A 12,075-nucleotide genomic window follows, 5' to 3' on the forward strand; every position below is an offset into this window, starting at 1 on the left:
TCTCCTGAGTAAATAGCCAGGAATGGAATTGCTGGGTCATGGGATAGGTATGTATTGAACTTCATAGAAATAGCCAAACGGTTCCAAAGTAACTATCATTTTACAGTCTCATTGATCTCATCCATTTTCATGCCTATGTTTTAGGTATGCGTTACAACATGTATAGTATATTAGTACTGTAGTATGTGTTAATAGTTGTAAATAAATATACATATTATTGAGATACATGATCGAAACATTTTTCCTACAGGGGTTTCTGCACAAACAAGGTCCATAGTTTGGTGCTAGGAGACAGCTGATATTGCTAAGGAATTTGTATTAGTTTCCTAGGGCTGCAATAACAAATTACCACTAACCTGGTGGTTTGAAATGTTAGGCATTTATTGTCTCACAGTTCTGTAGACGGAAGTCCAAAATCAAACTGTCAGCAGGGTCTGCTCTCTCCACAGACTCTTCTACTTCGGGTGGCTCCAGGTGTTCCTTGGTTTGTGACTGTAAAACTCTCTAATCTCTGCCTCCCTCTTCACGTAGCATTCTCCTTTTTCTCCCTATGTCTGCTGCTCTGCCATTTCTCAGGACAGTCATTGGATTTGGGGCTCACTGGTAATCCAGGATCATTTTGAGATCCTGGACTGAGATCCTTACCTTAATTATATACACAGAGACCTTTCCAAATAAAGTCACATTCACAGGTTGTAGGGGTTAGAATATATCTCTTGGGGGTGGGGGCACCATTCAACCCACTACAGGCCTGTTCCAGCAGAGTGAATGGGGAGGAAAGGATGGATTCAAAAGAATTCTTAACTGTGATTTGTTTGTTCCTGAGACACATTTATAGGTAAATCCGATAGGGTTTGGTGACAGATTAGATGTGGGCACTTGGGAGGGGGAAAAACTCAAGAATGCTGTCCAGGTTTCCAGCTTGGGTAACAGAGAGATGGGGCTGCCTAGAACACTCTTTTCCCAGACGCTGGCATGGCATGCTCCCTCATTTTAGTCTGGTTTCTGCTCAGATGTCACGTCCTCAGAGAGGCCTTCCTGTCCATCCTAACTGGTACTCCTGCCCTCTACCTGTTCAGCCTGGGTATTAGTTAGGATTAGATTTGGCTGGTGGTTACAGAAAACTCCCAGATAGCACTTGGGTTAACACACTGGAATTTTATTTTTCTCTCAAGTTCTAGAAATTTGGAGGTAGTCAATCAGAGGCTGCTATGGGGCTCCTTGGTGACAGAAATGCAAGTTCCTTCTCTTTTATTTTGTTGCTTTGTTTTGCATGGCTGCCATTTCCAAGGTTATCTCATAATCCCAGAGGGTTTCGGTATCTCTAGCTAGTCTGTCTGTCTGTATTTCAGCCAACAGGAAGGAGGAAGGAGGGCTGACAAAGAGGGAAACCTGCACCATTGATGCATCTCAAGGAAGGGCCTGGAAGCTACCATGAGACCCTCACTCTCGTCTTGTTAGCCAGAAATTTGTCACACAGCCACATCTAATTGCAGGGGAAGCTAAACATATAGTCTTTATTTGAGGGAGAGGGTCTGAATTCAGCTGAAAATTGGACTGTTCATTAGTTAGGACAAAAGGGAAATGGAAATCGTAGGATGCAGCTGGATTGGCTACCCTCTGCTATGTTTTTCCTCCTAGTACCTGATCTATTGTATATTTAATTTGTGATTTATTTACTGTCTGTATCTGCCCACCATGACGTGGGCAGGGACTCCATCTTGCTCACCAGCACATTTCTAGTGACTAGGAAGTGCACGACACCTCAGGTACTTCACAGACATCTGTTGAGTGACTAAACGACAAGGCGGGGAATTGAGAAGAAAGAGTAAGTTTAAGATAAAGAAAATGACTGTGATGGGAGACATACTGGGTTTCGGGTATCTATGGGTTATCTAGGAGTTGATACTCACAGGCAGTTGGAAATATGGGTCTGGAGCTTGGGAAAGACGTAGGGGCTGGAGCGTTTGACAAGTGTGATTCTTTGGGTAGGGCACACTGGGGTGGACCCACAGAGGACAGTGAGAGAGGAAGGCACACTCAGCTGGGTCAGCGGAAGTGACCAAGCCTGATGCACACCCACCCCCCAGAAGCAGCTGCTTCCATAGCTGCCTTACAGCCCCCTTTGGTCATGTGGGTCTGCCTCATCACTTGGTTTGAGAATGCCCTTTACAGGAGGACTCTGCAGAGCCAGGGGCCAGTGTCACGCTTTACAAATCTAACCAAATACACCTTGGTACCCTAGGCTCCATAACACAGGTCCTTGAACCCATCTGTGACTGAGCTGTCATTGGGCCTGGGTGGAATAAGAGAAATAAGGACAATATGATAAAGTCAGTATTTCACCTTGTTGGAGGGGCAGAGTGGCCTGGAGCCTAGCTCTTCCACGCAGTAGCCATGTGGCCTTGGAGAAGTCATTTAACCTCCCTGGGACTCAGTATTCTCATCTACAAGATAGAGATATAACTAGTATCTACCTCACTGGGTTGTTCTGAGGGTCAAACCAGTTTTTAATATAAGTAAAGAGTTCAGGACCTGGTACATAGTACGTTCTACCTAAGCACTAGCTATTATTATTATAAGGCCAAACGTATTTAGTTTAAAAAGCAGCCCTTATTTTCACTTCTCTGGGTTAGAACATCTTTTCCTTTAGGCACTTATGGTGGTAAGAAATGGAAACTATAAACTTTAAAAAATATCCTTTCCTAGCAAAATAAAAGGTCAAGACCAGGTTTTTGCATGTTTGTATGTTTAATTTGCTGGCCTGAAACCCCACAGCCAAGAACCCTGCTAGGTGTTGGCATGAACATTTGCCTGTATATTTTGGTATTAACTCTAAGGGGCAGGAGTGAGCACCCTTTATTGGTTCCATGATGGCAGTTGTGTGTGGGCGCTGGGAAGAACTATCCCAGGAAACTCAGGGTAACCAGCAGGGTGATTTGAGATTACTCTGTTCCAACAAGATATGGGCTTTCTTTGGGGAGGGAGTCGGCCTGAGATAAGAAGCAGGGCTGAAGCCAGGCAGGCCTCAGCAGTCTGATTAACCCTTCTTCCTCCAGTCCATTCTTCTTTTTGCACAGGCGGCTTGTTCAGAGGCAGTTGCTCAGGTTCAGAGGCAATGGAATGAAGATGAGATGTCCAGGAAGTGACAGGGCCAGACTGGCGGAGGGACTGTCATCCCCAAAGGGGAGCAGAAACCTTCTTGGGACAGAAGCTGAGAAAGGCATCAGGACCTTTCTGAGCCAGGTAAACAGGTCAGGGTTGAGCAAGGAGCAGGCAGGCAGGGGCTTTAATGCTACCTGAGAGGGTTGAGACTTGGGTGAAGCAAGCGAAGTGCCTGGGGTGCAAGATTTGGGTGCAAGATTTAAATCTCACACACCACCCCCCTCTCTTGCCTCATACCTGTCTTGCCTCATCTTAATCCTAGGCCTAATACCTGAGGCCTTCTGCCTGAACATTCTAGTTATCAGTGGAAAACTTAAATGCCTACAGGGACCAGTCGGCAATGTGGATCAGTGAAGTGGATGGGCTGGGTGGGGCCTGGGGCAAGCTGCAGCACCCCTGCCCTGTCTGAAGGGGGCAGTGGGACCCCATTCCAGCTAATGGTTGCCTCTAACATGGGCCTTGCTTGTGCAGTTAGACCTTAGATGCCAGAAACCAGGATTTTAAAGTCAAATTTCTTAATTTTCAAGTATTTATAAAACATTAGTTGGGTCAAAGAAGATATGTTGTAGGCCAGGTTTTATTGTGGTGGTTGCCAATTTATAAATTCCGTTACGACGTTTTCAGAGGACAGAACTTTGGGCAAATGAAAGAAAGGAGACAGGCTGAGAACGCGATTTTACAAACCCAGTTATTCAAGGGGCTGGGCACCTGGGCCTTCTCACCAGCCTTCTCACGCAGGAAGCAGAACTGTCTGCAAAGTTGATGAGAAAGGCATAACAAACTCTTATCTCAGTGTGCTCTGGGTCTGCAGAGCCACTAAAACCCTGCATCAAGTGCCTTCAGCACCATACCAAAGAGACTGCGAAAAATAGTGTGGGTTGATTGCATTTCACAAATTTCCTCCAAATGTTCCCCTGGAAAGTTAGGATCTAAATCAGTCATTCTTATTCCTGGCAGCACCTGAGACTCACGTGGGGAACTGTTAAAAGGTGATGTTTGGACTGTACCCCAGGTTAATTCAGCCATCATCGCTGGGGCGGGAGCCTGGGTATCAGCATTGTAAACGCTTTCCAGATGATTCTTTTATGCAGCCAGGTTGAAAACCACGGATCTAAGGAACACAAATGCTGGGTCAGGCTCCCTTCCAGGTGCTTCTTTCCAGAATGAGTTGTGCATGACAGCGCCCCACGACCAACAACTGTGTCAGGATTCCAAGAGGCTGCTGTGGTTTGGGCACTGGTCTTCATTTTTCTTTTTTCACTTTCTCTCTCTCTTTGAGACTTTAAACAAGCTCTAGAACTTCCATAACCCTCAATGACTGATTGAGGATAATGATATTTACCCTTCTAACCTCACCAGCCTGTTATCAGGAGAAATGAGGCAATAAATGAGAAACTGCTCTGTAAACTGTCAACATTATGCAAACATTGCTCTTCCAAGTGTTTCCCAGGTGTTGGGGTACGGCTCTGATCCACTGGAAAGAATTTCTGGAGTAACGTTCCTAGTGCCATGGGTCAGATGTGAATGGCTGCCCTGTGACTTAGCTGCAGCCCGTGTTCTCTTACTGGCAGGTGTGTTTTGTGGGGTGGCAGGCTAGCACTGTCTGACCCTTACCCGCTCCACCCCGACTCATACAAGAGGAAGCACAGGAAATGAACAGAGAAACCCAGGGCAATTCAGGGAGATGGGAGGGTAAAGGAAAGAGACTTCCTGTGCCCAAGATCTTCGCTGCTGTTGCTGAGAGCCCAGAATGTCATCAGCAAGGGGCTCAGTGTGGGTCTAAGAGCTATGTGACAGCAGAAAGAGGCGGAATAATAAAGAAATGCATGAGGTGATACCTGGCATGATAGAGGGGACATGGCAGCGCATGGGCTCTGGCTTCAGGAAGCTGTCTGATTGGGGCAGATAAGGCCAGCCCCCAAGAGGACAGTCAACAGCATCAGGCAGTTTGTCATGACTCAGTGTTACTTATCTGAGCCCCAGGCTGCAGCGAGGTGGTGGGAAGGATGATGGGAAGAGCACGGGCTGGGCATCAGCACTGAGCCTGAGTCCCAGCTCCTCACAACCTGACACTGGGCAAGATGGCCCACTGGCTGTATCTCAGCTTCCTCACGTGTAACAGAGAGCCTTGGTCTAAATCTAGATGGACTCTGAGTGCAGTCTGAGTTTGCCCTGTGGAGGTGCTGAGGCCTGGGAGACTGGGGTGAGTAGTCATGTTCAGTGGAGGCTTTATGGGGAGGGAGGGTGAGCTAGACAGACACTTAGTCAGATGGAGGCAGAAGGCAGGGTAAGCAAGGAAATATGAGCAGGGGCTCAAATGGAATGGACATGGTGGTAAGTGGCCTTGCTGTGGCCAAGGGTGGAGGAAGAGATAAGTGGGGAGGAGTCAAGTCAGATTACAAAAGGTCTCAGACACCAGGCAGAGATGTTTAAATTGGCTCCATCAGGAAGGAAGGGGCCATAGAGGGATTTGGGACAGAGTTATGATGTGATTAGTTGCTTTTTAGCAGGAATAATGCGGCCTGGACTTCAGAATGACGTGGATGGCGGGAAGCCAGGAACCAGGAAGGGCTGCTAGAAGATGCTTGTAATATTTCTGGCATATGAGGACTGGGTATTGGGAGGAGGCAGTGCATCAGGCCTAGGTATTTCTCAGGTGACACTGTCAAGCTTGGGGGCCTGGCTGCATTCAACAGGTGGGGAGAAGTGAGTCACCTCAAGCAGTTTCTCTCAAAGGCCAGGGAAGAAAAAGCATTGGCAGCCTCCCTGCCTGCAAACAGAACATCGTCGGGTGGCGTGGCAATTGGGAAGGCCCCTTCATCCCGGCTCTGCTCAGAGAGCTCAGCTGTTATGGGGGAATGGTGGTGGTGCTGGCTGGAGGCTGGGTTACTGTATGTATGCTCCAGATAACCCATCAGGCTCACTCCATGTTGAGTGCCCAGCCCTGCGCTAGGTGTGGGAGCAGAACAATCAGCAAAGCAGTTCACCATCCTCCAGGAGCTCCTAGCTTTGTGAGTCTGGCAGAAGCACAGGATTCAAATGACACTTGAGAATAGCCAAATTGTTCTCATTCACCCAATTGTGCTTTATGGCCATGTAGGTAAAATGTTTGATGAATGCCAGAAAACCTGTTTCTGGCTTGTGAAGGGGGTAGATCCAGGTTTTGTGGGGCTTGAAGCTTAAATAATTTTGGGGAGCCTCTTTGGAAAATTAATTTGAAATTACAAATATAAAATGGCTAGGCCCTCACAAGGTCTAGAAAGGGGGGAATGCAAGTGAGAAGGCCTGGAAGTTTAAACCTCATCAGCTCCACAATCTTATGATAATACCTACCATTTATTAAGTGTGTATTATAAGCAGGTATTTTATTTGTGGTATTCCACACCAACTGCAGGGGTGGCATTAGCATCTCCATCGTATGGAGGAGGATGAGGCTCAGAGAAGTGACGCAGGTGGCCACAGCCATCAAGTCAGGGCTTGGGGACTGCGCTCTGGACTGCGGGATCTGCCTCAAGGCCACGTCTAAGGTCCTCTTCAGTTGGTTAAAGCAGTGTCAGGCTCCTGAGGTTCTGGAGGAAGCTGTCCTGAACCTAAGCCTCCCCCAATTCTACTGGGTCTTCCCCAGGCTGGGGTAGAGGTGCTGGGGAGAGGACGCTAGCTATCTCAAGTTTTCCTGGTCCCAGGATCATGGCCTGTTTAGGCAGAGGAGCTACATACAACTGGGAGGACAACACCCAAGGTCTAATCCTGGATCTACAACTTCCTGGTTGTACAAAGTCCCACAACATACATGGCCTCCCTGAGCCTCAAATTCCTTTCAGGATAGTAACCACTTCTTTGTATTCTTAATTCATTACATGTCATCTTGTAAAGCAGCTGAGCTCCTGGGGGTGTCAGGCACACAGAAGCAATTAATCTAAGAATCCTACAATTGCTATCAGCCCTAACAGCAGCATAAACACTTCTAATTCCGCACCTCCTCTCCCCCATTTGAAGCTGAATGGCTTTCCAGGGATCCCTCCCAACCCTGCTAACTTCCTCTGGGGAAGTAAAAAAGGCAGCACCTAGGAGACGTGCCTAAACTGTCCGCTCACCCCAGCAAGCCTGGGTGCCCAAAAGCAAGTGGAGGCCCGGAGGATGGGGACAGGCCGGGCCGACGGCCAAATCCCGCCTACCAAGCGTGAGCTCCTGGGGGACAGCCGTAAGAACCGCTGACAGAGGGCGGGGGTGTGGAGCGTCGTTCTTGGTTTAACAAATCCGCCAGCCGGAGATTAGGCCGGGCTGGCCCGAAGCGCCGCAGCACGGGTGGCAGGGGTGATGCACTGCGCAGGAGGTCCCAGTGGGGCTCCGCCCTTGGCCCCTTGGACCCACGACAGCCGGATGGCGCGGGGGCCTGGTGCGAGGATGGCGAAGCCTCCGGGCTCCCGCTTCCGCCTGAATAGGCCCCGCTCGCTTTCCACGCCCACTTCTGCCAGTCCCCTCCCGGCGTCTCCCCAATCACGGAACTCCCGGGGCTAGCCCTAATTTCGAGGAAGGGGACCGTCTCCCCGGGTTGCCCGGCTCGCAGCAAGTCGTTTGCAACCGCTCGTCCTAGCCAAGCCGGACGGTGACTCCCTCACGTTCCGCGCTTCTTCGCTGCGCCCCGCCCGGGCGCGGCGCCGCCACGCGTGACTGTGCGCGCCTGGAGATAGCCTCCCACCCTCGCACAGGCTCCCTACGTGGGAGACGTGCAGGGAGATGCCCGGCCGTGGGGGATTTCTCAGCGTCGCCCGCCCCTTTCCGGCGCGGGAGGGTGCGGCCGCCGCGCCCCCCCTCCCAGGTCCGGACGCCACCACCCGGCGCTGCAGATGCGCACGGCAGCCAATGGGCGCCGAGGAGGTGGGCCTGCTGGCGGCTGTCACCCTCCCGGGGACGGGAGCGCGGAGACTGGGAGCGCGCGAGCTGCCGCCGCGCCACAAACCGTGGGGGAGGAGCCGCGGGTGAAGGAGGAGGAGCCGCAGAACAGCAACCCGAGGACCACTGCTCCCCAAGGCTGCGGAGGACCGACGCCGGCCCCACGCCTGCCACCCCGCGTCCCCGACCGCCAGCATGATCGCCGCGCAGCTCCTAGCCTATTACTTCACTGAGCTGAAGGATGACCAAATCAAAAAGGTGAGCCTCGCCAGCTCCGCCGCCCCGCGCTCTGGCCTCGGCGTTGCATTCCGGCATCCGCTCGCCGCCGCCGCCGCCGCCGCCTCCATCCTCTATCCTCCTGCGTCTGGCCTTCCCCAGGCCAACATTGGTTGGACTGCAGAGCGGTTGGGAAAGGCTTCGCCCTTACTAGATTCTTTCTGGGATTGTTTGTGGGTGTGTATGAGTGTGTTTGGGGGGTGGGGAAGACCCCTGAGACTGGGTTGCTTGCTGCAGTGTCCTTGAAATCGGCTGCGGATGTCAGATGGGCCCCCGGCTATGCGGGAAGGTGGCTGTGTGGGGACCGGTGGGCCTGACCGTAGGGCCTATTTGGAAGGGTCTGAGTGTTTGCGGAGTGATCCCAGAGATGCTGGGGAGGTGAGCGCGCAGTAGGCGGGGGTGCTGGCGGGAGGCCAGGCATTCCATATTTGGGGTTCTCAGCGGAGGGCGTCCGGTGCCTGGGAGAAGCTGACACCCCGGCTGTCCCAGCTGTTGCAGCTGCTCCTTAATCTGAGGACTGGGTAACTGGTCCGGCTTACGGGAACCGGGAGGCGCCCAGAGGCCACCGGAAACTTCGTTCATAGGCCTCGGGACTGGAGCGGCATGTCTGAATGGAATTTTTTATTTCTCTACGTGACCGCTCTCTTAAAGCTATTTCCAGACAGCCCAGCGAGCTGAAATAAGAGACTGGTCTTGTGAGGTGAATGGAGGTTTTGCCATGTGTGCTGAAGCATGTGTGTACTTGAGTGTGAATGCATCTCCCTACCCTGAGGTGTTGCTGCCTTGGGTATTTGTTTAACATAATACTGTTTGCTGGCAGGTCTTAAAGGTGTATTTCTCCCTTATGTCAGCTTTGCCATCATGTTTTTAAGAATCAGCCTGGACTGTAGGGAAATCCTCATTTTATCACTGCCAGGCCTGGCACAGCCTCCTGACCCACCCAAGTCCCGCATTGGTGACATTATTGCTGGGAAAGCTGGGATGGACGAGTAAAGTCAATCTCACTTTGGAGTTCAAACAAGGGAGTGCTACCTACAGGTGAGAGGCAGGAGCAACAGGCCTGGAGTTTTTGCCCTACAAGCCACAGGATGTTCATTAGTTCTCTTCCTGTCCACCTCAGACAACCCCCTGGCACAATAGGAAATAGACTTGATGAGGGTGACCTCATCAAGGTCACCGGACAAGTTAGCAGCAGAGGCCAGGGTGTGACCCAGGTCTCCACCTCTCTCCACTGGGAACTTGACCAGCCTCCTCCTGGAAGTCAGCCGAGGGGGAGGTGCTGAGACAAAGGCCCTGGGGTTGCTGCTGGCATCCTGGATCCTGAACTGAGTGGGGACCAGAATGAGTGAGTTAGGAGACGGGCCTGGGAATCTGCCATGGTCCCTCATGGCTATAAGTGACAGTGACCCTGAAGTAGTCAAACTGTAGCACTCATGCTCACTCCCGTGGAGCACCCTGGAGCTTCCTGTTGGCCACTGAGCTCAGGGAGCTGTGCATGCCGGCATGTGCATTTCCCGAGTTTTCCTCAGTGGTGTTGTGCAGCACTGATGTTCTTCCCATTTCACAGTGGGAATTTAAGGCCTGGAAGAGTTCACTGCCCTCTCCCTGCGCGAGGTGGCTTTTGTAGCTCAAGACAGCAGATTCCTGGGGTGGGGACTCAGGTGACCTTGTGAGCTGACAGCATCCACACTCTCCACCACCTGTGTGCCCTCCAGGGCTGAGCTGGGTTGAGGTTTGGACTGCATTCAGGGGGACCTGTTTTATCAGGCACACAGTGTCCCATGTGGCCCCAGAACCCTCCACTCCTCGTGGTGGCCTGACTCACATTCTATCCACCAGGCTTCTGTAGGCATCTGAGGGTGTGATTTCTGAATCAGTTGATCTTCAAATCCCTCCTCCTCTGAGATTGAGATTCTTACATTCCCTCCCGCCCACCTCTGGCCTCATAACCTTGTTGGAGGAGGGTCTTGAGGCCAAAGCTTCCACCAGATAATATTATTGGTCAAGGAGGTTCTTAAAAACAAAATATACTTTCTTCCCCCCACCTCTTTTTCCGCCTCCCCGCCACTCTGGTTGAAGCCGTTGTTTCTCAGTCTAGTTGTGTAGGACACAGCTTCCTGGCCCATGCTGGTATTAGGAGCCTTGCGCTCCCCCCTGGCTGAGGCAGTCGGTCACCAGTTGTTGCCATGGGGCCGGCCCAGGATGTACTTTCTTGTACTGAGGACTTCTTATGTTGCTTTCTATGGGGAGGTGGGGGTATGGATATCTGCCAGGAGATCGATCACGTTGGCCTGCCTGATGGGCTGTGTGGTACTGCCATCCATGTGTTGCCTCCCAGGAAGTTTCCTGGGCCTCCTAAGCATGTAGCAGGCACTTGTTCTGATGGCCTAGTCAGCTTTCACCACCTCCACCTGTGCAGATGCTGGGAAGACTGCATCTGCTCACTTGGGACTCAGGACTTATTGGAGACCAGCCCTTCCTACCCACCACTTGCCATGGGAAAGTCGGTGGGGGTGCAGGACTCCAAGTCCTGATCTTCCTGGGGAGGCCGGGCTCTACCAAAGACCTGGCAGGGACCCAGTCCCTCTGCACCCCCCAAACCTGCCAGCGTGGGCAGCCATGATGATTCAGCCCTTCAGCCCTAGGCAGACTCTGGGGCTTTAGAGACAGCCCTGGCATCCCCTCATCCACTAACCCTCATCCATCCTCTTGTTCTCTGGCCTGGAGGTAGGAGGAGGAAAGATGGGGATGATGCAAGGAAAGGTTTTCCCGGATTGCTCAGGATATAAAAGTAATCATGAAAAGGGTGTCGTTTCTCTCCCTATTGCCTATGAGACATGTCAGTAATTCAACTTCATAAATATATCCTGGGTTGAAACAGGCCAAGTGTCTGGCTTCCCAGTGTAGCGCCCCATTTTCCTTTTTATGTCTGAATAATATTGATTAATGGGGTCCTGTGAAAAGGGTGTCCTGGCATTAGGCTGAACTAAGCACCAACATAGTTTCCTTTCACTCGTTCAGTGCTTTTAGGAGGAAAAGGAGGCACATGTTTGCTTGTGAAAGATTTCCATTCATCAGAATCCCAGACATCCGCTAATTCTGCTGTGAGAGACTGGCTCCTTTGACCTCCGAGTAACTTTTAACATGCCTCTCATCTCGCCAGCTTCTTCCACTCGGTTTAGCCATTAGGAGCCTGCAGGAGAGTGAAGTATTGTATGAGTCCTCTGTTTGTTTAGGTAAGGAAGATGAGTCCAGCAAGGTCAGAACTTGGCCTCTAAAGAAAGACTAGATTTCTTTCCTCCAGGGTTGTCAGAATGATGAGCAAACGCCAGTGGATTTTCTTTGGGTGGGATCCCCCTGACCCTGAGTGATCCCCGTTGGCGTGTGATTAGTCCCGTGGGCCAGAACCCAGGAGTCTTCAGTGTACTTAGCCAAAGAAGGTGGGGGAGAGTATGCGTAGCAGTCAAAGGATTACCCAAGGTCTAGTTTCTCAGAGCCCATGTGTCCCAGCTGCAAAAGCAAGCATTTAAAAAATGCACTTTCCTTGTTGGTCGGGGGGGAGAGAGATGAGCATTAGAAAATTATGAAAAATGTCTCAGGTACCTTTTGCTCTGGTGTCATACAAGTATCCATGAGTCTCACTTGTGGGTGAACCTTTATTTCAGAATCCCTGTCCCCGCTACTTGGATGTTCCTAGGAGCCCCAACACTTCATTTGGTTTGATAATTTGGGGCTGTCGTG

General features: G+C 51.2%; 1 protein-coding gene across 1 annotated transcript in view; it reads left to right on the plus strand.

Moving 5' to 3' along the window:
- The first annotated feature begins 8,106 nt into the window (after window positions 1–8,106).
- Window positions 8,107–12,075, plus strand: part of HK1 (hexokinase 1) — a 61,935-nt gene continuing 57,966 nt past the window's right edge. The window contains exon 1 of the mRNA XM_019731719.2: window positions 8,107–8,316. Within this exon, the coding sequence (XP_019587278.1) occupies window positions 8,254–8,316 (63 nt within the window). The 5' untranslated portion in view covers window positions 8,107–8,253. The remainder of the gene's footprint in view (window positions 8,317–12,075) is intronic.

The sequence above is a fragment of the Rhinolophus sinicus genome, linkage group LG07 (genome assembly GCF_036562045.2).
Source record: "Rhinolophus sinicus isolate RSC01 linkage group LG07, ASM3656204v1, whole genome shotgun sequence".
Lineage (NCBI taxonomy): Eukaryota > Metazoa > Chordata > Mammalia > Chiroptera > Rhinolophidae > Rhinolophus > Rhinolophus sinicus.